The sequence below is a fragment of the Rhamphochromis longiceps genome, linkage group LG17, assembly GCF_057381845.1.
Source record: "Rhamphochromis longiceps isolate RC_006_pf linkage group LG17, R_longiceps_female_GT1.1, whole genome shotgun sequence".
Taxonomy (NCBI): Eukaryota; Metazoa; Chordata; class Actinopteri; order Cichliformes; family Cichlidae; genus Rhamphochromis; species Rhamphochromis longiceps.
The window spans coordinates 42,208,144-42,236,036 of NC_140573.1; the positions used below are offsets into that span (position 1 = coordinate 42,208,144).

Below are 27,893 nucleotides of genomic sequence, written 5' to 3' on the forward strand. Positions count from 1 at the left end.
GTAATGTAGACTCACAAAACTTCGTATTGTTCCAAAGTCATGTGAGCAACTACTTGTGTATTCCCAAACATGGTGCATGCTGGCTCACTTATTCAAACTAAACTTTTGGCATTTGCACCAATCAGTGTTCAGACACAGATTTCACCTCCGAGGATTTGAAATCATCAAATCAGACTTTCAGCTGAAATTTAAGGAATTTTACAAAACTGACTGTTTATAAATTGCAGCCATTTTTATCTTTGTGATCTCCTGACAAATTAAACAGACAAAATATCTGTTTGGTGCCTTTTCACTGCTTTTCCTTCTATGACACCCAAAAAAAGACCCTGATGCAAAAAGTGGGTTTGATGACAGAATTATTTCTATGATTTAGAAAAAAATCACAAACAATGGATGAAGAGAGTTTACAGGTTACACTCAGCAGAGAGTCTGAAGCCCAAATGCAACATTTGATGGCCGTGGGTTTTAGACTTTAGGCAGGTACCGGTTTATTCAAATGATCCTCATATTTAAAATGATGTAACTTTGTCCTTGTAAGTCATAAGTGGTCAGTTACCAGTCAGAGAACATATAAAACCTAACCGAATATAAACTTAATGAAATTTCTATTTAAAAAAACAAGTGTATCATCACCACAGAGTTCACGGGGAAACTGTGCGACTCGGATTCACGACAACGAAGCCAAAATGCTCAACAACCTTTATTGTTGCAGATCCGAAAGGCATAGCTGGAGGCATACAGCAGCAACATGACTATAATGAACCAGAACAGTGCAAAACTGAAGCATCTAAACCACACGAACAACCATGAAGTAGAAATAGGAAACAAAACAAAGCATAAACAAAATGACGACGCTGCATTTACATGTGACACCATCATCCTGGCTTTTTGAACATCGAATCGAAAGAGTTCCCACGATCACCACGTAGTGACGTGTTATTGTGGACCTGTCCAGCCAGAGGCTCCATCCGACATCATCCATGTCAGGAGGTTCGGGTCTGTCCCAGCTGTCATGGGGCGAGAGGCGGGGCACGCCCTGGTGGAACCACAGATTAATATCATGACTTGATCTGTTGCCAGTAGGTATGATTTTGCACTCATATACATGACAGCATTGGGGTGCAGTTATAACAGGCTGCCGAATAAAAACTATCTGCCGTCTCGTCCTTCCATGAATCCGTACCTTGGTACCCGATGTCGCGTGGGGGGGGGGGATGATATCTCCCCCTGACCTGGCGTCCTGGCTCCCCCTTGCCGTAGCATGTGTGTTGTACATAGTTACAGACACCCAGGTGGGACTTGAACTTACACCGCCTGCTCCAGAGGCGTGTAGTCTTATCACTACGCTATCCAGCAGCTCGTGGCTCCCTGTCGGGAAATTGAACCCCCGGTTCAACTGCCAGTGCAGATATGCAGGTACCAAGACTCGGCCTCTTAACAACTGCATTCATCACATTTGAGATGTGTAACACGTTTCATTGCCTTTTAAGCTTTTTGTGGACCAAAGCGACAACTTTTGTTGCGTTGCCACCAGAGTGCGCTGCTGAATAAAACCTCAGTTGATGCGTCAACGTGTGAGGAGGAGTACATCAAATATACCAATAGGTGGCGCTCTAAGTGTCCAGGCATGTGTTCAGGACTCATCAACCAGGAAGTCTAGGCCAGATTGGACTTTGTGTATCTGACTTACAGTAATTTTGTGCTTCATTGTAAAACGTCGAAGTTTGATTACAAACAACAAGCCGCAAACTCTGCGACAAACATCAGGATCAGAAACCAGAGTTTGCTGCAGGTCTGTGAACAGGTTTGTGTCATTTTTGCAAACACATTTTTTAAATATAATTACACAGTAAAGTGTGAAACGTCACACACAGTATCACACTCGAGCTCTTTCGCCTTAGACTGTAACTCACTCTTCCACAGATGCTCGTAGAGGCAGGCTGCAGATGCTTGATTTTACACACCTGCATTCAAAGATTAAGAGCTTTGGTCCAACACGTGTGTTTGTATAGCGCAGCAGACAAAAACTGAAGGGAGTGCTGGAAAGTTATGTTAACACAAGTCAACAGCTTCACGCCCTGGAGGACGGGGCTGTGGCCCCCCCACACCCTCTAGCAGATCATTACATGAAGGAACCTTTTAAAAAAACAAAAAACAAGCGCGTCCATGCTCACAGGTGTACACACGGGTGATCACACCCACAAACTACACCCTTTTTGGCTCCTACCTCAAAGCACACTGTGTTCTGTTGATCTTATGTGCTGCACAATAATGTTTAACATTTAGTATTTACTGTCATATTCCCATATATCATTGTGATGTTGTTTATTCTATTACTCTTGTTCTCTTCTGCTTGTTTTCTTTTTTCTTTCTCAGCAGGTGATCCAGGTGATTGATATATGCATTTTTTTTCTCTGCCCGTTCTGTTGGTTTTTGTCTTTTGCCCTTCTCCCCCGTCCCTCTTCTCAGCTGTTTCTCTTTCCCTCTTTCTGTCTCCCCTTCTTTCCCCCAGTCAAGTCTGTCCCGTATTCAGTAAGTGAAAATAAAACAAACAATAAAAGGTGAATCAAATGGACCATTACGGCAAGGCTGGGATGGTCAGTTTGGTAAAGTAAATCCGTTGGGCATCTTTCTTTGCCTTTAGACAACAATTCTGATGCAAAAGAGCCAAACGGGACAGGCAAGAAAAAAAAAAACAAAACAAAACACAAGTCAACAGCAAAGTACAACTGTTCTGATAAGATGTTTTAAAAGTGTAATAATGTTATTTTCTTGTGAAAAATCACAAAATAATATTTTAAATTGTCAGATCTGTCAGCGTCGCATGAGCCCACTAAATAAGCCAAGCAACTTTGTCTTCTTCCAAACAGGAATGCATATTGTAACTACACCCTTGATGTCATTGTTTTCTTCTGATTTTCTGTGTAATTCTGTCACACAAGTACAATGTAAATGTAAAATATTTAGTGGAATCTGGTGAGATGAAATTTACTTGATTGGTTTAGAATCAGCTGATAGAATTGCTCCAAGTATTTAAGTAAATACATGTTTGATGTTTTTATGTTAGTTTAATGAAAAAGATTTCTTCATGAAAAGCAAAAATAGCAAGAAGCTTTCTTCCCGCCTTCCCAGTAACCCTGGTAACACAGTAAACTAGCACTGTGCAGGGTCACCTGGAGGTAAATGAACCATCTTAAATTCTTCTTACTCTTTGGTTTGCATGTTGCTCATTCGGTCACTGAGCTCGTCAAAGTAATTATCAACAAAGCGAAGCATCTGAATGACGGCGCTGAGCAACAAGATGTCACAGTCGGTGTCCACCTCCAACTCCTCGCTGTAATTCTTCACTGGAATGATGCAGGACAACGGCACGCCGAGCCGGGAGCTGACCTCCTGCATCTGTATCACAGTGTACAAGAAAAGGCTCATCCTACCATGTTCAAAGTTATTTGTATTTACTAAAAAAGGTTTGTTTTCCCTGTAGAACCATCCTCACCATCTCCTTAATGTAGCCACTCTTGTAAATGTTTCTCACGTCCTCTTTCACCAGTGGGCAGGCTTCATCTACTTTAGTGAGGAGCACCAGCTGAGGAATGCCTGGAAACAAATGAGCAGGAAGCTCATTTCCAAAATGCCACAGATTCTGACACAGTGAGTCATCACAGTATCATTATAATAGAATCTCATCTCTCTGGTGAGGAGGGAGGATGCACCAGTGTGTGCACTGTGGGTATACGTGTTCATGGTTGTGTGCTTAGTGACAGTTCACAGGACCTGGAGTCTTTGGATGGGAACGCTCTCATCTGGGGGGGAAAGTGTGACTGAGAGGAATGACCTTCCAGATCTGAACCCAAAGAGTGCTCTGCTTCTATAGACTTCTATACTAATCATAGTTTGTCCATAACAAATACAGGTAAGTTATTCCTACGGTACTTGGCACCAACGTTCCCTCTAATGTTTCATGTGTCTGAGCGAACGCACAAACTCCCTGAGCGGTACCACTGTGAGCGACAGCAGACGTGTGCACTGTGGTCACGCCAGCATCCAATCCATCCAAGTTACATGTTTATTAAAATAATCAAATTACAGCATTTATGTTAGACTACTTTTAATTAACTGCTTTGGCCCACTTACAACGAAAATTAAAAATAAAGTCTTGTTCATGACCTGTGCAGCATGTTAACACTATTATTAACTAACCCCTAACCCTTTATAACAGAGTGTGACTTAAAAATATGCAGGACTAATTTCTACTGGGTGGGAAGATCTGACAAGCCGGAACATGCCCGTTTAATTTATCAAGGTTTGCTCCACAGTCTCAGCGCAGAGCTGCGTTCATAAACAATCGCACATCCGAATATTGGTCTTTTTAAAATCTTGATGTAACTGTGAGACCATTTATTCTCCTCGTTGAAACAAATGGACGGTTTCAACAGAAACAACAAAAACTGAATATTAATCAGGAAAACCTTACATTTATGGAGTTCACATACTAGTATAGACTGCATTTATCTGGTAGTCTGCTAATGTCGAATTTTGGGAAGGCACCATGAGGTTACTTCTGTTTGCTCAGTCCTGTCCCACATTCCAAAGACATCGTCCCAGTCTTCATGAAACTCATAATACACTCAAAATATAGAGAAATTATGAGTTGCTCGAGAGCTTTACACAATTTAAGAATTTAAAGAATAAATTAAAGATATTAAGTTGCAGCCTGACAGAAATAATGAAGAACATGCCAGTCACAGAAATGACCTCCACATCTGGTCTGGGACCTGTGAGCAAGAATATTATTTTTCTGTATTTCATTTCCTTTAAAATTGTTTCGATTTATTAAATTAGATTAAAATGGATGAATGAAAATCTGTTTACTGGAAACAGTTTTGGTGATTTTCAGTGTAAAATATCTGGTTTAGGTTTACAACGAAAGCTATAAAAAGGGTTGAATTTCAATTCAGTCTTGTTTATGTATTTATTATTTAATCTATATTATAAGGTAAAGACTCATCCTATACCTAACTATCCAAGTCAAAGTTTATTTGAAGAAAGCACCATCTCTGCGTGAAAGGGGCGTGTTTATGGCAGAAAGGAGGCGGGACTCCCAGCGGCTGATTGGTGGCTGACAGTCGGCCTGCTGACCTCTGGCTGAAAGTAGCAGCTTTGAGTGGCTGTATCTGTATGTTGTGTTGAGATTCAGAAGGAAAACAGCTGTAATGACTGCACTCGGCTCTACTGACCCATTAAGTTGACCTTTCTGCGGATGGCGTCCAGTTTCTCCTCCAGCCCCGTGGGCATGATGGAGATCTTACAGCTATCAATGACATAAACCACGCAGTGGATCTTGTCTTTGAGTCTAGGAGACTTGTGATAGCCGTGGGCCTCAGGATGCAGAGGAGCTGAAGGGTTGAACTAGAGGAGGAACGGAGACACGGTTAGAGCCGACAGCTGACAAATCTCTGTTTCATACATTCAGTGTCCTGCTGATGTAATGCAGCACCTGATAACAGTCTGGCAGGTGACCTTTGAGGATGCTGTTCAGGTCATCGATGTCAAGCCCCGCCCCTTTGCTCTCCTCCAGCCCCATGGTATCGCACAAGATTATCGGCAGAGGTTTCCCTTCACGCCCGGCTTTCACAGAGTACGAGCGAAACTGTTGGACACAAAGCGATTAGAGCACAGCGCACAGAAAGGGGGCCGCTGAAACCACTCACAATAATCAATCACCTGTGTGGTGAGGCTGGTGGAGGAGGAGCCAGATATGGCCTGGCTGGTGACGTGGCCTCTGAATACAGAGTTGACAGAGTTAAAGAAGCTGGACTTTCCAGCTCCGACTGGTCCGATGAGCAAAACCCGAGCCTGGGTCACAGAGCTGACTGTGGGTTTGTAGCTCTTAATGCTCTCAATCAGCCCCGCCCTCTTCCTGCACAAACGAGGAGATGGAGAACTTTTGCAGCAACTGTAATATGTGTCAGTAAATATAATATCATATCATTGCAGCCAACTGATTAACATATTCCTCCAGCTGTTTGTAGATCAGTGTGCTGTACAAAAGTCATGACTGTGGCTCCGTCACACTTACTCAGACTCCCACACTATCGTCCTCCATGGCCTCTCAAGTTCAGAGCTTTCTGTTCAAGAGCAAAAACACAGCAGGACATCAGTGCTGCAGTCGCTCACCCGGCTCACGATCCATCACAGAACCGTAAATGTGACCTTGACCTTGAATGCAGTTTGGGGCAAATGTTTGCAGGTTTCCTTAAAATTCAACTGATACTCTTGAATATTGTGGACAGATCAAAGATGGACCCCACTGCCGTGCAATAAACTCATCAGTATTTTGGTTGGATGAGCTTGTGATGAAATCTATTTTCTTAACCACGTGTTCAATTTAAGGTGGAGGGGGTGGAGGGAATGATTAAAGGCCTGTTAGAGGGCAAGAATATAACGTGTGATACCTGTTATTGTTATTATAACTAAAAGTTATTTTATGTCTGGGATAAATTATGCAGACAGCCGGTAACCTAGTGGACCTACCCTCCACTTGGTAGACTTCACACTCCGTCAGGTTGAGATCATTGCCATGCATCTCTGCAGCAGTGAAGTTGTAATAATTTCCTGGACTGCTGTACGCTACTGGCTTGCTTTCATGGACAAGAACCAGTGCTTCTCCAAAATAAGGTCCAGAGTTTCCGATCATTTTCACTGCATTTCCAGGACCAGTGACGGGATACTTGAGGAGCTGCTCTCCAGTGAAGGTAAAAAGAAAAGCTTTATCATCATTCACAAACCCTCCAGACTGATTAAAGGGTTGTTTGGTGTAGCCTCCAAACACAAAACCAGAGTTGTTGTAGCCCACGGACACAGTGGGAGAGCGGTGGTCACATTGTTGGTGAAATGCTGCACCGGTGAAGCCGTGGACGCTGGCCTTGTACAGCAGCTGCAGCCTGACTCTCCCCAGCTCAGAGCAGATGGCTCTCTGCCTGCTTTTGGTTAGCTTGGCATTCATGATGGAAAAAGGATCTTCTGAGCTGAGTCAGTTATACTGTTTAATCTGTGGAGTCAATGAAAACACATCCACAGTCACTGCATCGAGTCATATTTCCATAATTAAAAACAAAGTGCAGTTTCTTTGCCTCATTCCTTGTAAATAGCACCACAACAGTTCATTTGCCTCAGAGCTATTTAATAATGTCCTTCTTAGGTCTCAGTGTAGTGCACTGAATCAAATTCACACATAAAGACTTTTAATTATCTGCATTTTGTCTTTATCATCAAAATTGTTTGATAATTTCACACTTCAAGAATCCATTTTCTGTTAGTATGTTTCATTATTTTATTTTAAATATATATTTTTGAGACTGTTATTGGTTTTTAATCTAGTTTAAACCAAACCACTCCACTGGCTTTAGCTACATTCTGGACCGTGCTTCCGGAATGCAGTAGCTAGCGAGCTGATTGGAGACCGTAACAGCCAATCAGAATTATTGCATCCAAGTCTGTGATTGGTGGGTTTTGTGGCACACTTCTAAGGGTGTACAGAGAGCTGAGACACACTGAGAGCAGCTCTGCAGATGTCTGTGAGCACAGAGATCTGAGCGAGAGCGGCTGTTATTGTGCGTGGATGTGGATAATAGCAAACAGTGAAATGCATTTCTCTCACGCAGGAATGAATTTTGTTCGCTCAAATTAAACTAAAATAAATTTCTTCTCAAAATGCAACATTTGCGCTTGCATTTTTTTTAACGTGCGCTCGGAATAGAGGCACAAAAATACCGCCATGGTTACAGCACATGTGTCCAGCTCTTATCGGTTCTTTCGATCAAAGTCAGACTAAAGTTTATTTTGCCAAAACTGATCGCTTGCATTTAAACTGCTTTAAATAACTTGTTGGTGTATAATATGTGAAATGCGGCTCAAGTCATCTTGAGCCACAAACAACATTCCTGTAACAAGGTAAAGTTTTTGGCCGTGACTTTAATGTTTCCTTTATTTATCCAGTAAAAGAAAAAACCTCGTTGACATTAAAATGTCTTTTTAAAAAAGGTCACCTGGGCACGAGGACAGCAGAAACACAAATATTACAATGGTCCGGTAAACATACTTTAAGCGGACACAAAGGACCGGATTGGTTATAATGTAGGCACAATAACACAGAGTTATAAAGACGCTTGAAAAACAGGTAATTTTTAAAATTTTATGTATAACCTTTTGTAAACTCTGCTCATTGACCAACGTAAAGATGTTACACATGAAAACACACGGAGACCTTGGAAATCAGTTTTTGGCGCAACACCGGAGCTGAAAAAACAAAAACATCGCTCACTCGTTTCTGTGATGTTGATTCCGAAAGTTCAAATATGTGAAAATACATTTTGCTTTAGTTTGTTAAACAAGCAAATCTGAATGGTCACTTTGGAGAAGATGATCGATTTAGAGAAAGACTGAAAAAAGAAACCAGGCGAACACCACAGTGGCGTCACAGGCACAACCCTGCGGTCTGATTTCCTGACAAGAGTGAACCACACCCAGCTCACTAACTGCACCAAATGTGATTTAAAAGATTTATGTGGCATTTTATTATCGAAACGACGTCTCCGTTAGATTAACTTACACTAACTAAACTTTCTTACAGTTCTCTGGTTTTTGTTGTTGTTTTGCAATAAAGAAAAAACAAACAAACATTCAAAATCTTACATGCAAATTTAAAAAACGGCCGCAGCTCTTTCTTACTTCCAGTCTTACCTCCTGGTCCAGACAGATGAGGGAGCGTGAGCAGTTGTCGCAGATGTCGCTGTGGACAGATGTGAAGTACAGATGTGAGAAGCAGTCTGCCGCCGGAAATGAAACTGGAAGCATTTCGCAGACTGTGGGCTTACCGGTGGTTTCTAGTGTTCAAAAGTAGAGTGGGAGGAGGCAGAGCCTTCAGCTTTCAGGGGCCTCGTCTCGAAACCAGCTCGTAGTTTGGATTCGATAAACACAAAGACTTCTCTAGTTTAAAGATCAGGGTTAAAGCATTAGGCTGGGTCCGCTGACCCTGAACCCTCCCTTAGTTATGCTTCAGTGGGTCGAGGCTGCGGGGGGATTCCCACAAGTGTTTCTTCTTCACTCACTTTGTGTTTGTTAGGTTAGGTTTGACTTTGTTAGTCAAAGTCAAATTTATTTATACAGCACATTTAAAACAACAACGTTTGACCAAAGGTCTGTACATTTAAGATAATCCATCCATCCTCATCCGCTTTGTCCGGGGCGGGGGCAGCAGCCTAAGCAAAGAGTGTGAGTGTGTGTGTGTGTGTGTGTGTGTGTGTGTGTGTGTGTGTGCATTTAAGATAATCAAAAGAGATAAAAACAAAGGAAGACGTGACGAAATTTAAGAAAAGAAGCATAAAATGAGAAGATTCGAGTAAGAAATAAGGCAAATAAAAGTAGAACAAACTCATTCTGATTGAAAAGCTGAAAAATAAAAGTGGGTTTTCAGACGGGCTGTGAAAGTGTCCAATGTTGGGGAGGTCCTGAGGTCACAGCAAAGGCTCCGTGCTTTAATCTGGACCTCGGGACAGCTAGGAGCATTTGATCTGCAGACCTCAGTGACCTCAGGAGTGCACCAATTCAAAAGATCAGAAAGGTATGAGGTTGCAGCGCCTTAAAAATGAATAACAAAATCTTAAAATCAATTTGAAAACTAACTGGCAGCCAGTGTGAGGATGCTGGTGCAGGAGATGTGGCCAGTCAGTAACTGTGCTGCAGCGTTTTGGACCAGCTGCAGTCGGCTAACTGATGACAGAGTAAAGACAAAGGTCGAGGAGAGATGAAATGAAGGCATCTCTCAAAGTCTCTGAAACAGAGGAACGGCTTCACTTTTGCAGCTGATTCATCATTGAACAACTTGATGTCCGGGACAAGTTTGTTCAGAAGAGCGCCGGGATTAGTCATCGGTGATGCAGCCATGCAGCTTTGGAATTTCACCACCCAATCAGCAGCTTCCCTTAGTTGTCAGCTATCTGTACTTCTCAGGGGCAGGACTTGACTTGGGTTCCTGCTCTGTGGCACCACACATCTGGAGGTAATGAGCTCCTCTCAACTGCTGTCACTACTGAAGGTGGTGGTTTGTCTTCAGTCAGTGTTAGCGACAGTTTGGAAACACTGACAAAAGGACAGGAGGCGGAGCTGAAGATGTTATGAGCGAGCAGGATGGGCAGGATTAGAAATGAGTACGTCAAAGGAACCGCTCAGGCTGGGCAGGCAGGAGACAAAGTTAGGCTGAGGTGGTTCTGACATGTGACAGGAGGTAAGGTGGATAAGAAGATATGTATTGTGCAGGTACTGGGAGGAAAAGGGGGAAGATCTCAGAGGTTTATGGAGGGAAGAGTGAAGTGGACGTGCAGGGGGTTGGAGGGAAGAGAATCACTTTTATGGACACAGATACGAGTCGTGGTCACTGGCCGGCGATGCGCGACACACTGTTGTTCTACGACGTTTACAAGAAAGGCAATCGGAGAATACCCCATCAGCTCGAACCCCTCCCTCCATCTTTTCTAACATTCACACATTAGTATCTTGCCCAAGGATAAGGCATGCAGACTGGAATCAAACCCCCAACCTTCCAATTATTAACGCCCTGTTCTTCCTCCTGAACTGCAGTCACTCCTAACTCTGTTGACACATTTCTTCTTTCGACTGCTGCCACTGAGGCTCACCACAGCACATCATGAGCGCTCACTGTCCCAGTATGAGTCCCAGTATCCTCCACAGTCCCACCAACATGTCACTGGATCCATGAACTTTCCTCCAGAGCTGAACTGACTGAAACGAACCATTTTTATCATTTTGTGCTTTGTCTTTTGTTCTTTTTTTAATACACTCACCAACAGATTTGTTATGTACACCTGTTAATGCAAGTTTCTACAGCAGGCGTGTCCAACTCCTGCAGGTTTTAGATCTCACCCTGAGTCAACACACACACATTCCCAGGCCTCTGGAGAACATCAGGACATGTTGAGGAGGTCATGTAGCCATTTGAATCAGCTGACACATCTAAACCCTGCAGGACGCCGGCCCTCGAGGCCTGGAGTTGATCTAATGAGTCTATCGGCAGCAAAACAATCGAAATCTCAAATGATCTCAAACTTGTTTCATTAACATGACCGTGAGGTCACTGTACTCAGACGGCCCTCACGGTCACCAGCAGTCACTGGGATGTGGTGGAACAACAAAAGGGGGTTAAACCTGGAACCGGCTGCACTCTGCATGAACACCGTCACCTGGTTGCACTCCTCTCTGCCTGAAGAATTGCAACATAATATTAATCCTACATTCATGAAAAGATGTAGCATTACTCACAATGTTGAGTAATGAGACTGAGATTTTTCAGCACCTTTCTTTTGTAAAACACACCACAGCACACAGACGGTGTATTTTCTTTTGTTGCTCAAAGCATCAAAACGTAGAAGTAATTATTCTGCAGAAAAATGTTCATCAGGGTTTTATGGATCCATGTTAGTGATGCAGACGTTTAAGGTCGAGCTCAGGCACGGGGATGCATCGTAGAGTCGTGGCCTTCTGAGAACCGCGCTCACTGCCCATATTTATTGTGTATTAAACATATTAACTGAAACTGAAGGCGGAGCTTTAGGAAAAGGGTTGAATCATTTTGAACAAGTGATTTCTCAGAGATGCAGCTGCTGGCTGAGGCTCCAAGCTTTCATTCATGTGCATTTATGGACTTCACAGGTCAAGTAACGCATTGATGAAAGCTTATTATGATTTGGTATTGATCTCTGTGGGATGTACAGTCATGGTCACGCTGCCACCTTGTGGATGTCACAGCACATCACACACAGAGAACCAGGTAAAGTTTTCATGCATTTCTTTAATATATCAGTTTTTTATATTCACAACAAATACATTAAGCTCTTTCTCTGTATGATACACCCTTAAATATTTTTACACTCAAACATTTGTTTGCCTATGAAAATGTCTTTTAATCTTTGTGACTTTATTTTGAACGTGTTGTACTTTGTTTGTACAGTTGTTGTCTCCATGCCTCCTAGCAAACTGACAGTATTTCCTTTGTACAATATTTACAGGTGAAAAAACCAAACAAATCTAAAGTTTTACATGATAGTACTCGGTTGAAAGGAATTGTTGGGTCTAAGGTGCAGGCAAGGAGTGAGGGAGGGAATGTTTAAGAAGAAAGGAACGTGAAAGTAGAAGAAGGCGGCTAACGGAAAGCGCTGCACGAGACGCAGAGTCCAGTGTTTGCTCCTGCAGGATCTATGAAGCTAGAGCAGATGTACATGGTGTTCCTATAGAAAATAACCATCTCCAAGGAAAACCAACGGCGCACTCTTGAAAAACACGTCAATTTCCTTCCTTGAATTCAATCACGTGAGCCGATCCCAGCTCTGCAGGCGGCAGGAAGGAGGATGTTAACACTGCCTGTGGAAGGCGGCTGTGTGCTCGGTGCGGTGAGGCTAAGCTCAGGTGCTGCATCACTCGGTCTTCATCAGCATCTCCATGGCCCGATGTCTCTGGTGCTTTAAGTCGTGAACTCAGAACTTTTCCATCCAAACTTTGGACAGTTTCACTTCTGTGTGACCGAATAAGACCGTGAGATGCAGCTCCTGTGCATCATGTGAACAAGACGAGTGGAAAGTTGTAAAAAGTCTGATGTTGGGATTTTAGTGCCTCCGTAAGAAATGTAGGACTGTGGAAGCGAAGTAACTCTTTAGCTTATGTAACGCGACGCACGAGACTCAAAGGCAACCACTGGACTCTACCCGTCCACGTCTCTGTGCAGCGTGACGAAGCTTCAAACTGATAACTGGAGCATTCAGACGGACCTCGTCCTGCTCTGTGGGTACCCGAGTTTGGTTTCACTGACAGCAGAGCTTCTTCATCATCTTCACGACTCTGTCAGCAGTGATCGCTCTGGTGACACAATCACCTGCACAGGACACTTTAAAGAGTCCTCTGGAGAAAATGGCAGCTGTGGGCAAAGCTTGAGGGAGCCGTGGGTAGCAGCAAAGCCTCCCAGTGACAGGACGATATGTCATTTATTAAAAAGGCCAACATGACCTCTACATTTCATCTGTAAAAGCGGCAGACGGAGGCGGGTAAATAAACGCTCGTTACTGATCGACGATTGGTTCTGGGCTTCTGGAAGTTTTGAGCGCCGGACACTGAATTCGAACCTTTCAATCGAACAGTTTCTCGCTCCGAGATGTGACGCTGGACGACACTGTGCATGCGCAGAGCTGTCAGAAGAATTCTGTAATCCTTGAATTGATGACGTAACTACAACAGACAAATGCTGTGTGCAGCGATGCATCCTGTTCCTGCAGCTTTGGCTGACGTGTTAGCAAACAGCCACGTCCAGGGTAACCAGGCAAGAAGAGCTTTCACTTTTATCAGATCAAGTCTTTCAATTCGTCTGCCGTCACCGGCTCTTCGCTCACGTTTAGTCCGTGCCCGACTTTACTAAAGGCAGCGTCCAGCTAGTTGAAGTGGTGACAACAACGCGGTCTCTCTGTAATAAACTGGGAAACAAACAAAGCCCACGCCTGCAGCCGTACAAAAACAGACAGCAGATCGCGACGCCGACAGCCGGTGGACATTTGTACTCTCGCAGACTCCACGACCCCCTCGGCTGTGTGCCACTCACGTGGAGTAAGACCCCAGCTGTGGGCTGAAGCCTGGCAGGTTCTCTTTTTCTGCAGATACTTTGAATCTAACGTTTGTTGGCTACGTGACAGCGCCGGTTTAGTTCGATTTTCTAAAGCTGATCATCTCACGATGCGGCGACTGAAACAACGTTAAAAATACAAACTCACTGGAAAGGAAGCCATGGAGGTGACGGGGAACGTCCGTTTCCATCATTCGTAATAGAAAGACACACGTGGATGCGAAGACCCGCCCTGTCGGCGCTCGGTCTGACACGTCAACTAGCTGCGCGCTCTCAGTCCACGAGGTGAGGCCAGGAGCCTCGTCAGGGCGGTACGCCGGCAGGTCTGCAGGCTCGTCACGCGGTCCTCGAATGAATATTTACAGTCCTGCACCTGCGGAGGGCAGCTTCACTGGAAGTCTGAGCCATCTGCTCGCTTCTTCAATTACAAACAAAGAAACAAAAACAAAAAGGCGAGTCGCTCGGTCGCTTCAATCCATCAAAGTGCAAATATGAGTCACATGACGAAAACAAGGGTTGTAAAAAAAAAAAATAAAAGCCTGAAAATAAACCCATAAAAAAGTCACATAAATAAGTCAGTATGTGCAGGCCTGCCTGTACAGGAAGAAGGCAAACAAAGAGCAGAACAGATCTAAACCTGGAATAACATGAAAGTACAGAGAATGTAAAAGGCGGGATTAAAGGACATTTCTAAAACTGTCAAAGCCGCAGAACTCTTGATCAACAGCCGGTAACACGTCTGTGCAAGTGCAACGTTGAAGCTTTGTGGTCCCACAGGAAGAGAAGAAAGCAACGCCACAACGTGCACGCAGTGTGAAAATCAATCTGTGAAAACGATGAGAAGCAAAGAAACCCCACGAGCAGGTCCAGCTGAAACCTTCAGCTGTCTGTGACCTGATGTTACCTTGGAGACAATCATTTCTGCTGCTTGTCACATGACCACAATATCCTTTGAAAGGGGGAAAGCTTTTAAAGTGGAGAACATGGTTGAGGTGCAGATCTTTTGCTGTCCTGCCATTAAACCCAGAGAGAGCCTCGCTGGCAGAGAGCAGCTGCCATGTTGGAGACAAACTCCATAAACACCGAAAACAAAAGACGGCTAAAAGATCCAAGACAGAAAGTATTCCCAGCAGCTGCTAGCTAAAATGGAAAACACAAATGGAAAAAATACAAACAGATTTCTCTTTCAAGTCATCGTCCTTCAGAATCCTTCTCCTCCAGCCCATCCCAGGGAAGCGCCAACGCCTTCCAGCAGCTGACGGCGTGAAGCCTCCTCTCGGTCCGCAGGCCCGTTCTCTGCTCAGCAGCACGGCTAACGCCCAGCTCCTCCTCACCGGCACAACAGCGACCGGACAACTCGCATCCAAAGCTCTCCTTTAAATGGTTTTCCTCTGTGGGTCAACTTGGATCCATCAGGCAAGGCGATTACTTCCACGTCTTCCTCAAAGCGGTTTGGTACGGATATCTTTGTCTTCGCTTTGTTGTTGTTCCGTCGTTCCTGATTAGTTTGTGTGTGTTGCTGCCGTCTGCCCAATGGACGGCTTCTTGTTAGTGAGGCTGCCTTCTTCGAGGTGACGGAGGAAGAAAACGGCGCATTGGTTTTTTCCTTTTTCTTTTTTTTCCCAGTAATGAATGAATCCACCGCAGGGACACAAGACTGTTGAGGAGTGACGAGGGATGGACTGCTGGTATCTGCCGCCATTTATTTAAATGCTGAAAACTCCCCTGAAAAGATAAAGAAACAAAGACAGACGGTGTGTGGACAGCAGTGTCAAGTTTCAGGTGGAAATATGAAGTTAGCGCGTTTCCAGTGAAGTTTACTTTATGAAACAACACTCATCCAGTGACAAAGGCCCGATACAAGTGTGGGAAATATAAGGACTACTGCACCGATGCAAGTACCAAAGTACCACGAGCGAGGGCCTCAAGAAAACCTTCTATTCTTTTTATTTGTTTTTATGCACAAATCTGAGAATATCCAACAACTTTAACACTTAAAGGGAAAATAACTCCTGACACTCTGTCACACAAATAACAACACCTGATCTGGTCTTTAAGTCTGACGTCACTAGCTGTGTTTGGGTCTAAACTCCGCTGCAGGTCCCAAAGTCAAACGATCACTGTGGCATTACTCAGAGTTGAAAAACTGTCTAAAGTCTTTCATCTTTAATAAAATGATCAGCGTTCTGCTCTACCAGGTGTAACAATTGAGTTTAACATCCAGGCATCCATGAAAACGGAATTTATGACATTTAACAGAGTTAGAAGTTAGAAGCTAGCGAGCTAACTCCCTGCTATCTAAATACAATATAGCATGTCCTGACTGCGGGGTTTTGGAAACAAATTAAAACGTACAGCTCTGTTATCACTTCCAGCATAAATGAAGACAGAAAACTAAACAGCAGTGACGTTTGTAGGGTTACTGAAGTTGGGCTAGCTGGTATATAATGATGTGCTACGTGACCGCTAGCGACACAGCTATGTTAGCATAATATAAACAAGCTAACTTTTTTCCACTCGATAAAAGTTAACGTGAGTGTTCTCGGTGGTCAGGAACAAATGTAATCGCATGGCAGGATGCTGTAAAAGGACCAAACTTCAGCCAGGAGAACAGCTGAGATAATCCATCCACAATCTGTTAAATGTAATAAATTCTGTTTTCATGGATGTTAAACTTAATTGTTACACCTGGTAAAGCAGCAACGCTGATCATTTTATTACAGATGGAAGAATTTAGACAGTTTTTAACTCTCAGTGATGCCGCAGTGTTCGTTTAACTTTGGGACCTGAAGATAATGGAGTTTAGGACCCAGATTCCTCTGCGAGGTTCCTGACTACAGTAGCTGTAACGCTCCAACAATCCATCAGGCGCTGCGGCTTCGTAGCTACTAAAGTCGTACTAAAACATTTTGACAGATTTTTGAGCGCCGTGTACCTCATAAAATCGGTTCGAGGTCAGTAAACACAACCAGAATTCATACATAAGGCGCACATTCGATTTTTGAGAAATTAAAGGATTTTAAGTGCACCTCATAGTGCCGAGAATACGGTAAGTGGAAATTCAGTTCCAAGAAATATTCTGTAAGCCAACACACTGAAAGATGAGATGTGATGCACTAAGCATGGTTTGGGGATAAGGCACATTCATTAGAGGTAGTTATGGTGTATGTGATGAAAAAGCTACACTACCACTTCCTGTTACTGTCAGCTCCAGATTTCGCCGCTCCAGATGCTGAGAAGCGATGTTCCCAAGAAAAATAACTCACCGTAACCGCCGGCCTGGATGGGGGTTTTAGGTGAGGCGCAGGCATACAAACTGAAGTCCTCTGTCTGAAAACCAGCTCGGTTTAACGAAGGCTCCGAGGCGCTGCGGTGGATTTTGGGTAACGAGCGAGCCAGCAGCTCAATGGATGCCAAAATCTGAAGAAATACACAACAAAGCCACAGGGGTCGTTAGTTAGGATCGTATGATCACCATTCCCTCACAACACAAGAAACGAGCGACTACATCAGCTCAGCTGCTTTCTGTGGTTGCAGCTGCTTGCTGAGGCCATCGGTGGCAACGCAACAACTGTCAGAAAGAAGGAAGTAAAGAAATCCAAAATGCTGCAAATTAGGGAGTAAGGGCGAACGCTCACTCTGCACCAAACTCAGAGCTTCCACCCTGAAACGATCCATGTCTGTTTGCTGCCACTAGCTGAAGGGCTTTGGAGGTGAACACCAGGACAGCAAGAGTCGGATTTGATGGAGAGAAACGTCACTAAACTGTTGTTAAATAACAAATATTAAGACCATTAGAGTTTAAAGAGAAGCTGGGATGTGATGAGTGTGAGACTCTCTTGTCTCCGTGTCTCAGCGATTTTTGAAAGGGTTTGGGAAAAAAAAGAAAAAGAGTTTACTGTAAATATTATTTCCTCTCAATGTATAAAAGTGTCAGTGTGGGCTCTCACCTGAGGGAAGAGAGGCCGCTCCTCTCTCTTCTTCTTCAGGCAGTCAGCCATCAGCCTCTTCATGGCCTTTGGACAGTTGCTGCGGACCTTGCTGAGGTCAGGGGACAGGTAACCTCGTCCCACCATGAATATGATCTATGGAACAGAAAGAACGAGTCGTGAAACAAACTTCTGAGCTCTGCTCCCTCATCATTAATGACAAATCAAAGATCTGCAGCTCATTCCAAGTGTTTTTGGCATTTGTTCAAATTTGGTCTCAAACTTTAAATATGAGGTCCAAAGACAAAATGCGTCAGCCAGCTCTGCAACATCGACACAGCTAAAGAGGATCACAGAACTCTTTGGATATGGAAAACCTCCTGGTGCCTGAAAACACGGTGCAGCAGAAAGATGGGAAACAAATATGGAGAAAGAAAGCAACAGCTCACGATTCAACGTGTAACACATCACCTGCTGAGACCATGTGACGGTACGTGCATGCACATGAAGTGTGAAGTGCACAGGACTTTACTCTGCTCAGCTTCAGCCGAATGTGAGACCGGGCAAACAGCGCCTCACAGTGGATGGATAGTGAACCAAAGACAAACCCAGCTAAAGGCCTGGCAGAGCATCTCACCCATTCAACAGCAAACACCATTTATATTCCAAACATTATTAAAATGATGTTCAGTCCAATTTATTTTCAGCCTCTGAAAATGGAAACTTTGAATAAAACTGGCTGAAATTCCCCAAACATGAAACATCTGGGGTTCAATCCCTCCTTCTGCACGCCCAATATCCTCGGGCAAGATAGCAACCCCAAGTAGAAAGCACACGCGTAGAGAGAAAAGTACTTTTATCAATGGATGAATGAGGCATGGTGTGTAACGTGCTCAGAGTAGAAAACCCGACAGAAGAGCCATTTAACATGTTAATGCCACACTGGGGGAAATGCACCTGTTAAAGCAGCAAAAACATGGTTCAGTCTGACTGCTGAACCAGAGGTAAAACGGGGCGGAGTCTGGAGTATCTGTTAGAGCGAGTGCAGCAGTGGGGCCGCGATCACATCCACTCACCTGGTCTCTGTTGTTGATGTTGGAGTAGGGCAGCGCTCCTGACATCAGCTCGTAGAGTACGATGCCAAAGGCGTACACGTCCGACTGGAAGCTGTAGGGGTTCTTGTCCTGCAGCCGGATTACCTCTGGAGCCTGACGAAGCACAAGTTACACCGACCGTCAATAATTCACTGCTTGTTCAGTTGAACTGAAAGGAAACGTCTACAAAGACTCAAATCAATATTATGGCAATGAAAGGGGGGCGCTTCTTTTTCATATTCTCTGCAATACTCTGTTCCCCCAAACAGGGTGAGAATGGGCTGATCTGCATTTCTGATCACTTCTGCGTTCTCACTCTTGCTGTATTAGCCTCAGCACGCCTGGTTTAACGCATGAGCACATTTAGAGAGCACACATCAGATGGAAAGAATGACAGGAAAACAAAAAGTGTCTCGTAGGACACGAACACCGACCATCCAAAGAATAGAGCCTGAAAGCTGTTCAAACTGGTGGGAGCCACTCCAGCGGGACTTCACCGTAGCCAGACCAAAGTCCCCGATCTTCACTGTTAGGTCCTCATGGAGGAAAATATCTGGGACAACGGGTCAAGGAAACACTCTGAGCTCCTTCATATTCCAAGTATGGATTTTCCATTTTGATCCTTCATGAAATGACAAAAAACCAAAACACTGACGTGACAATAACGACACACATGCTGGATGCTACAATCCAGCGAATCAATAAGCAGCGTTTCTTCTTCAGTTCCAGATGTTCTGTATCGTGTGTCTTGCAGTGTTGTAGTATTACGCAGTATTGGACAATCACTGCATTCTGATCCCATCACTTTGGTGGATGAACGGTAATAATATCATATTTGATATATTGGTGCCTCTGTCTGGGCCGGGGTCGTGGGAAGGTCCATACCTGCTGTAAGGTGTGCTCTTCTTATTCTCCCCTGAAACGAAGCATTTCTTGGTCCTGCTTACGCTCCTGTAGCACCAAGTCCAGCTTATCACCCGATGACTTTGATTCAAAAGGATACTGTTGCTCTTCAGATCTCTGTGTATGATGGACTTGGCATGCAGGTAACTGAAGGTGAAGAGCAAAGCGTCATTAGAGCGACGGCGCTCGTTGTGGAATTTGACAGCGCTCGATGTTTGAAAGGTTACTCACTCCATGCCCTGAGCGGTCTGTCGGGCTATGTCGATCAGTTTGATCATCTCGAACTTGGTCTCGATGATGTGCAGGTGGTGGTACAGACTGGAGCCTTCACACCACTGGGTCACGATGGCCAGCTGGGGCTTGGTGGTGTAGCCCATGAAGAGCAAGATGTTCACGTGACGCGTTTTCCTGGTGCAAACACACAACGTGTTCAAATTACAGCAGGTTTACACTGATGACGCAGGCTGCATCAGTAAGGTGACGTTCTGCAGCGTGCAGCAGCGCGCTGGTGCACAAAGGAGAAGGCGGGGCTTACCTGAGGACTCCCACTTCATTCTTGAATGCCTGAAGCTGCTGTGGCGTGGGAGCGGTGACATTCAGCATCTTCACTGCCACATCACCTGAGAGCCCGGGGACAAAATGATTAAAGATGACGCTAATTTACTAACTGCTGAGATTTAACAAGGAAAAGCTAACGCACGAAGCTCTAATCTGCTTTATTTATTCCAAATCTTTTTCAATTAAAACTAATTTCATTTTTATCTGTGGCGAGCAGGTTTATCCAGTTTGTTCACCCCGAGCTGATGGAAACTGTTCTATCCCAGAAAGAGCGCCGACTCAAGCTCGTCCCTGACCTTAACCCGCTTGCTGGTCCTGCAGGACTAACTGATGCAGGAAGCGGCGTGTACACGCTGCTCATCAAAGTATGAACACGATCAGCAGGCAGGCTGCGGCATGTAGACGGCGCTCTGTAAGTGTCTTTGCGTGGGGTGTGACGGCGCGGCGCAGTCTTACCGTGCCACTTTCCCTTGAAGACAGTTCCAAAAGATCCAGAGCCTATCCTCTGACCCAGAGTAATCTGACCTTCCGGGATTTCCCAGTCATCACTGGAGTCCCGCCTCCCCAGGGTTTTCTGTCATACAGGACACTCGATCAGCACGAGCACACAATGAGACGCAGCACAACGCTAGCATCTGCGGACGCCACTCACCATCTTATTGCGGTCCTCGGACGAGGAGGACGATTTGCGCTCCCTCTGCGGGCACGGCGACTTCTGTGGGACCTTGACGTTGGTCAGAGAGCCAGGCAGAGAGGCGGGAGGCGTGGCCGACAGACCTGTGGTCGAACCTAGAGAAGAAGATAAAGAGTAGTGAAAGGTAAAGGTCTGGAAGTGAGGGACTTGTCAAAAACAGAGAAGGCAGGAAGGGAAAAAGAGAGAGAGAGACTGAGGCTTCAGCATCAATGTGTGTGTGTGTGTGTGTGTCTGTCTGTGTCTGTCTGTGTGTGTCTGTCTGTGTGTGTGTGTGTCTGTGTGTGTGAGTGTGTGTGTCTGTGTGTGTGTCTGTCTGTGTCTGTGTGTCTGTGTGTGTGTCTGTGTGTGTGAGTGTCTGTGTGTCTGTGTGTGTGTCTGTGTCTGTGTGTGTGTGTGTGTCTGTGTGTGTGAGTGTCTGTGTGTCTGTGTGTGTGTCTGTGTCTGTGTGTGTGTGTGTGTCTGTGTGTGTCTGTGTGTGTGTCTGTGTGTGTGTGTGTGTCTGTGTGTGTGTCTGTCTGTGTGTGTGTCTGTGTGTGTCTGTGTGTGTGTGTGTGTGTGTGTCTGTCTGTCTGTGTGTGTCTGTCTGTGTCTGTGTGTCTGTGTGTGTGTCTGTGTGTGTGAGTGTCTGTGTGTCTGTGTGTGTGTCTGTGTCTGTGTGTGTGTGTGTGTCTGTGTGTGTCTGTGTGTGTGTCTGTGTGTGTGTGTGTGTCTGTGTGTGTGTCTGTCTGTGTGTGTGTCTGTGTGTGTCTGTGTGTGTGTGTGTGTGTGTTCACATGTACAGGACAGGTGAGGGTGTGCTTGGCTGGATGGCAGCTGTTTGTGTCACAGATTTGATATTTTTGGTCACTGATTCTTCCAAAACAAAGGTTCGAATACGTAATCATCTTTTTTTCTCTGAACGGGTCCTGAAGTTAAGATTCAGAGGTCCTGAAAGAACTACAAAAATGTCGTCCCGACATTTTCAGCCGGCTCGTTTGAAAACAGACTTCACAGTAAAAGCAAAAAAAACTGCTACTCCTAATCCGAGCCAATCAGTGTGCAGACCTGTTTGGTCAGTCAAAGGAGTGCACAGACTACGCCGTACTCTGGCACTCTGCAGCATGGAGGCGTTTTATTTTTGTGACACTAGCAAACACCTTTTTGATTTCAAACAGCTGCCAGTTCAGGCAATGGCTTCATATCCAATAGCTACAGATGCTACAGTTAGCTGTGATGTCTGAATAGAAATGGAAAAAAAAAATCCTGCAAACGAATCAATGGATCGTTCATGTCGACCAAAATCATGATTCAGTTATGAAGCTGGGAGGCTTTGGAAATCTTACAAAGACGACATATTAAAAGAAAAACACGACTCTTTGTTATTATGTAACAGCTATAAACTGATTTTAACAGCCTGCTAACAAGATGCTGCAGTGAACATCAAGAGGCGGGCTTTCTGATTAACATGTCATTCTTTTTAACCAATGACTGAACACAAGAGCGCCTCCATCAAAGAAACCGCTATCCATCGAGCAGGCAGCGTGTGGTACTGCGCCGTGAGGTGTATGGCTGAAGGAGCATGTGAGGGCATAAAGGCAAAGAACAGAGAGAGTGTGGAGGGAGACGGGGTTGAGGTGGAGATGTGGGTGGGTGGGGTGTGTATGTGAATGGAAGAACAACACAGGAACACAGAGGCCTAACTACCTCGGAAAACGGGCTCGGGCTCAAAATCAAACACTATGTCATTGGGATAGGAGTATAGGAGGGGGCTTGAGGTCCGTGTTCGGTGCTTCCTCAAGCAGCAGGCGGGGTGGGTCGGGGGGGCTGCAGGGCAAAGAGAGACAGACAGACCATCACTGCTACTCAACACGCCCCTGTCACTAACTAGGCTCTAACTATGGCTACACAGTCAGAGCTATAAGCTGTCAGTCAGGGTGACTCCAGGGTTTGCTCTGGGCGTCCTCTGCCATGAAGTCCATCTCCATGGTAACTCACACTGTGAGGGTCCAGGTTAGAGATCGACTGTTGTGGAGTTTTTGGATGACGTGTACACCTGCAGTAAACGTCAGCAGATGTTTGCTCTCATGCAGCAAAACCAAAACCTGTCTGCAGTCAGAAGTAATGAACACAATAAAATCACCGCAAGGATTATATGATCATGTACACACACGCACGCACACACACTCACAGGTTTTTAATACTAGCGCTCTGACACACACTGTCTGCAGCCGTGTGTTACTTCCAGCATATATTTCATGTATCGTTTCTTTTATCACAGAATTTTTTTTTCCAGCTTTCGTGTCCATGTGTAGCTGAAACACTGGGTTAGCTTATGATGTTTGTAGCTAGCTTCACGTGACTGCTTACTCTGACAACTTAAGACAACGGCTGTATCCCAACTCAGGGTCTGCAGCCTTAAAGGCCGCATTTTAAGGCCGATTACGTCACCGCGACGCGACGAAGGCTGTCCCAATTCAAAGGCTGCTCGAAATGCGGCCCTCAAATGAGTCCTTCATTTCCCTGAATTTTAAGGACGTGGCGGTGTAGACTTCGTGGCCCAACATATCCCAGAATGCATAGCGCGGCGGTGGGTGTGGATAATTTTGCCGGGAAAAAAAAAAAAAACGGCGGATGAGGGGCGCCCGAAGAGTAAACTTTAAGTAAGTCCTGGATATTATGTCACTTATTTATGTGCAAATGTTTAATAACGAAGAACATTAAACATTACTGTTGGCAACATGTCGGCAAAGTCATGTGACATTAGTGACGTTTGTGCTAACTTGGTTTTAAAGCCTTTACTTTAAAATATACGCCGTTCAGTAGCTGAGCTTAATCTCACAGAGAATGATCAAAGCTCATGTAGAAACAAACACATGAACAAAAGATTTCATTTCATTTCTGTCAAACACAGCTGTATGACACGTTTCCAGCTGTTAGTATCATGGTTGCTAGGCAACCTGGGCAGCGCAACGGAGGCTAGACCGTCCCATTTCACAAGCCTCGCACTTCCGGCCTTAGCGGTCTTTCAGTACGCGGCCCTCGAGGATCGTTGAGGCTGCGTACTTTAAGGCTGCAGACCCTGAATTGGGATGCAGCCTTTGACTGCACTTTGTAGTCGACTAATAACTGAACACCACTCATTCCCCAGCATGTCTTTATCCGGTCTTCCTTCTCTCACCCAAACCGGTCGCAGCAGATGGCCCCGCCCCTGTTAACAGGGAGTTTTTCCTTCCCGCTGTCGCCAAAGTGCTTGCTCATAGCGACTGTTGTGATTTCGAGCTGTATAAATTAAACTGAATTGAATTGCAAGATTAGTTTCGGGATCTAAAACTGCCACACTGAATGTAAAACAGTCCACACACGTGTCACAGGTGTCCCCTCTGTATCTTACTGCACACCCAGACTACACTGGAAACATTGTTCAACACTGTGCATGTATTGCGATGCTTTGCTGCAGAGCTGCTTTGTTGGAACTTTTGGAAAATTTGTCAAATGTTTTAGTTTCACGTGAGGAGGAGCCGAGCCTGGAGGAGCACTCAGACCGCTCATCCTCGAAAACCCCTGACCTTCAGCTCACGGCTCTGTGACTGGCAAGGCACAGGACTGAACGCGCACACACACACACAGATAAAAAAAATTCAAGAGCACAGAGATGTGAGATGATGGGGAAAAAGTTGAGTGTGAAGTTTCCCTCTTGGATGCTCACCTCCATCTGACCTCGGTAAGCCCTGATCTCGAATCAGGTCCTGAAATAAAGAAAGCAAAACCAACATGAACACGGTGATTTCAGCAGCTGCAGAGGGTGAAAAACACACTTAACATAAATACATGAGGACTTGCTCCGAGTGCAAACTGATGGTATTTACAGAGGGTAAAGTATTGAACACGTCACCCACTTTTGAATTAAATGTGTAAATGACATGAAATCCTCACCAGATGTTGGTAACAATCCATCCAATCCTCACGTGCACAGAAATCAAAGCACAGGTGTCCAACAATTAAGTTATGTGTAATAATGAGAAACGATTGAACACATGAAGAAAAGACCTGGAACAGCAGCTGAGATCTATCAGTAATTAAAAGTCCTGCCAATTAAAGCAAATTAATGTCAGCTGGTTCATTTACAACTGATGGCCCGTAAAATGTGTCTCATTACCAACCAGTCGCCCAAGAAACATCTCATGGTGGGTAAAAACTGCTCAAGTGTTGCCAAACATACTGATGGTTCCAGTTACAAATAGTACATAACCTTCTCTCTGCCCAACCAATCACAGCAGATGGCCCCGCCCCTCCCTGAGCCTGGTGCTGTCGGAGGTTTCTTCCTATTAAAAGGGAGTTTTTCCTTCCCACTGTCGCCAAAGTGCTGCTCATAGGGGGTCATATGATTGTTGGGGTTTCTCTGTATGTATTATTGTAGGGTCTACCTTACAATATAAAGCGCCTTGAGGCGACTGTTGTTGGGATTTAGCGCTGTAGAAATAAAATTGAATTGAAAGTTGAATACATCTTGATAAAAATCTGCAGCCATCCACCGGCATGAGGAAGATGAAATAAGGGTGGACGTTTCAGCAAGACGACGATCCCCCGAAAACAGCTGAGGAAACTTAATCGGGTTCAGAGAAATGTTAGAATTGTCCAGCCAATCACGTGACCCGATCCCACTGAAACTCCACGGAAAGAACTAAAGACGGGGCCCATGGAGCCCCGAGGATGTGGAGACTGTTGGTGTTAAAGACTGGGTCGAAATCACACCTGAGAAATCGTGCGATTCGTCTCTCTGTACAGAAGCTGTCGTTGTCATCGGCGACAGTTTTTACATTTGTATTAAATAAATTTCAGCGAGCATGTTCAATAATTCTTCCCTGTGTCATTTCTCCTCATTACATATAATATTTGGACATCTATGGTTTGATTTCTTTGCATGTGTGGATTGGATGGGCTGTTGTTCAGGGAAGTAAAATACTGCTAATAAAGAAAGTAAATAATAAAGTGTTATCAAAGTGTTATGGAAGAGTTCGTCCATCAGAGCGGCTCCACCGTCTGTGGACGATCGAGAGCTTCTGTTGTCAACTTAAGGAAGTGTATTAACTGTTATTTTAATGTCAAGAGCACAAAAGAAATAAGAGACTACATCATTCTGGTCATCTGTAACACATCTGTAACACATCTGTAACACAACTGTAACACGTCTGCAACACAACTGTAACGTCTGTAACACAACTGTAACGTCTGTAACACAACTGTAACGTCTGTAACACAACTGTAACACGTCTGCAACACAAGTGTAACGTCTGTAACACGTCTGTAACACAACTGTAACGTCTGTAACACAACTGTAACGTCTGTAACACAACTGTAACGTCTGTAACACGTGCTGGACGTTGACGTGAAACCATAGGGCGCTGTGTGAGGTGATGAAAAACATAGAATGAAAGAAAATTCTCATGTGTCAGCGAGTCCAGCGGACTCACATCGATGTTGACCGGTTCGATGGTGTTGATGTGCACATTGGGGGCAGAGGATGAACGGTCTCGCTGGCCAAACTGGTTGCGGTGGTCCTCCTCGTTGGGCCGGAAACTGGGCGGGATGGGTATGGATTTGGACGGCGACACAGTGGCGTGGCATATTGATCTGGACAGAAAGCCGCTGGTTAGTACTTCAAACTTCAGAGTCTAAATGTTCTGCTGAGGAAACAGAAGGAAAACGTCTCCTTTTCGGTATGAGGCTGGAGGACTCACCCAGTGGAGTCGGATGGGGGAAGTGATGGACAGGCCTCAGACACAGGCGTGGTTCCCTCTGAGGAGACCTCCTCCTGGGTGAACGGGTGGTGCTCAAAGAACTTGGACACTAGTAGCAAGCTGCAGAGGACACGCCGAAAACATACGATTCAGGCACAGTTGGAACGTAACCTTAAACAGGCCAAACAAGCACTAACACACATCCTTTCACACTGAGCACACTTGTTTCATTTGCCTACCACAGGAACCAACGGTGAATTTTGGAGCTTACAGTAACTCGTTTTTATGTAGTCATGACATTTCTCTCTTTTTTGTTGCACTTTAAAATCTGAGGCATTTTTTGAACCCATTGAAGCTAAAAGCCTGAATATGTCACTGCTCTTTGTTACCATAAAGATGAATCAGGATCTGTGCAGACGACAGCTTCGTTCTGTTCGCATTTTTACTGCCGGTAGCGTCCTGATCCCTGCTTCCCCGTGGCAGTCGCACATGTACAAAGATACAAGCGTAGCTGCCTGTCAGCGCGTAACTGCAGGTTCTCAGTGTCACGAGCACTGAGAACCAGGTCACTGAGCCGAGCCCGTGGAGCCATAACATCCTTATATCGTCCCAAACTGCTCACAGCAGTGTGCGCCTTCCTGCACTGAACTTACTCGAGCTGGTCGTAGTTGACGCACATGAGAGGAACCTCAGTGCTGCACCGCTGGTGGAACTTGTAGCCACAGGTCTGACAGCGGAAACCCTGGAACAACAACTTTCTGCAGAAGTCACAGAAGGCCAGTGTAAAGAAAGTCTTCCTCACCTGTGGATCAAACAGAGACATACAGACCAGAGTCACCCCGGCTGCACTGAGCACTTCTCACTACGGGACACTTGGTTTTCTGAAAGTACTTACAAAGTTGTGTGTGGTGAGCGGCACGTTTTCCAACACTTCTACATGCAGCTCCTCCCCCGTCAGCCACGAGATGTCTGTGTCCCAGCCAATAGGCTTCTTCTCTCTGAAACAGGAAGTGGGGAGTATCGGAAACTGTCTACACCTCAGCCAGCCGTTGGTTTAGCCACCGCACCAAGAGCGGTGCAAAACTAACCAAGATGGTTTCCAGCATAAAACCCAAACATCCTACTGCTCCACTTTCATACAGCAGGACTCATGATACTGTGCGCACTGTATAACCCTCCCCACAGTGTGGGACGTGCACCGCACTGTTGTACATGACATGAGACTGCCTACATCAAAAATACCCGATGGCCATATGGCGGTCCCAACACATAGGCCTATGAAAACCTTCAGAAGCAATAACCTGACGTCAGCATTTT

At 45.1% G+C, this 27,893-nt stretch overlaps 2 protein-coding genes across 5 annotated transcripts in view; both read right to left on the minus strand.

Annotated features, from left to right (window-relative positions):
- Positions 1-693: 693 nt before the first annotated feature.
- Positions 694-8,978, minus strand: LOC146650284 (interferon-induced protein 44-like). 3 transcript variants are annotated; one of them, XM_085386435.1, is made up of 10 exons: positions 8,877-8,978; positions 8,743-8,791; positions 6,535-7,051; positions 6,080-6,128; positions 5,725-5,920; positions 5,498-5,650; positions 5,238-5,409; positions 3,497-3,597; positions 3,209-3,399; positions 694-1,036 (listed from the first exon to the last, which is right to left on the minus strand). In XM_085386435.1, the coding sequence occupies exons 3-10, from the start codon at positions 7,004-7,006 to the stop codon at positions 937-939; spliced, it is 1,434 nt and encodes a 477-aa protein (XP_085242561.1). In that variant the 5' UTR covers positions 7,007-7,051; positions 8,743-8,791; positions 8,877-8,978; the 3' UTR covers positions 694-936. The 3 variants fall into 3 exon arrangements, with proteins under 3 accessions (XP_085242561.1, XP_085242559.1, XP_085242560.1); XM_085386433.1 differs by having other exon boundaries at positions 8,743-8,878; XM_085386434.1 differs by lacking the exon at positions 8,877-8,978 and having other exon boundaries at positions 8,731-8,870.
- A 2,868-nt stretch (positions 8,979-11,846) lies between these two features.
- braf (B-Raf proto-oncogene, serine/threonine kinase) overlaps positions 11,847-27,893 on the minus strand; it is a 32,291-nt gene continuing 16,244 nt past the window's right edge. Inside the window, exons 5-20 of one of the 2 annotated variants that reach the window (XM_085386431.1) lie at positions 27,472-27,574; positions 27,230-27,378; positions 26,577-26,696; positions 26,310-26,469; positions 24,545-24,584; positions 22,543-22,662; positions 20,818-20,954; positions 20,622-20,739; positions 20,143-20,227; positions 19,839-20,015; positions 19,708-19,754; positions 19,139-19,257; positions 18,687-18,818; positions 17,632-17,766; positions 16,948-17,101; positions 11,847-15,406 (exon numbers count right to left, since the gene is read on the minus strand). In XM_085386431.1, coding sequence (XP_085242557.1) covers positions 15,384-15,406; positions 16,948-17,101; positions 17,632-17,766; positions 18,687-18,818; positions 19,139-19,257; positions 19,708-19,754; positions 19,839-20,015; positions 20,143-20,227; positions 20,622-20,739; positions 20,818-20,954; positions 22,543-22,662; positions 24,545-24,584; positions 26,310-26,469; positions 26,577-26,696; positions 27,230-27,378; positions 27,472-27,574 — 1,819 coding nt within the window. In that variant the 3' untranslated portion in view covers positions 11,847-15,383. The remainder of the gene's footprint in view (positions 15,407-16,947; positions 17,102-17,631; positions 17,767-18,686; positions 18,819-19,138; positions 19,258-19,707; positions 19,755-19,838; positions 20,016-20,142; positions 20,228-20,621; positions 20,740-20,817; positions 20,955-22,542; positions 22,663-24,544; positions 24,585-26,309; positions 26,470-26,576; positions 26,697-27,229; positions 27,379-27,471; positions 27,575-27,893) is intronic. The other variant, XM_085386432.1, reaches the window with a different exon arrangement.

Coding starts and splice junctions, on each gene's coding strand:
- LOC146650284 (XM_085386435.1), bottom strand. CDS start 7,006: ATGAATGCCAAGCTAACCAAAAGCAGGCAGAGAGCCATCTGCTCTGAG. Junction 5,921..6,079: donor ACGATAGTGTGGGAGTCTGA/GTAAGTGTGACG, acceptor TCGTTTGTGCAG/GAAGAGGGCGGGGCTGATTG. Junction 3,400..3,496: donor GTGGCTACATTAAGGAGATG/GTGAGGATGGTT, acceptor ACTGTGATACAG/ATGCAGGAGGTCAGCTCCCG.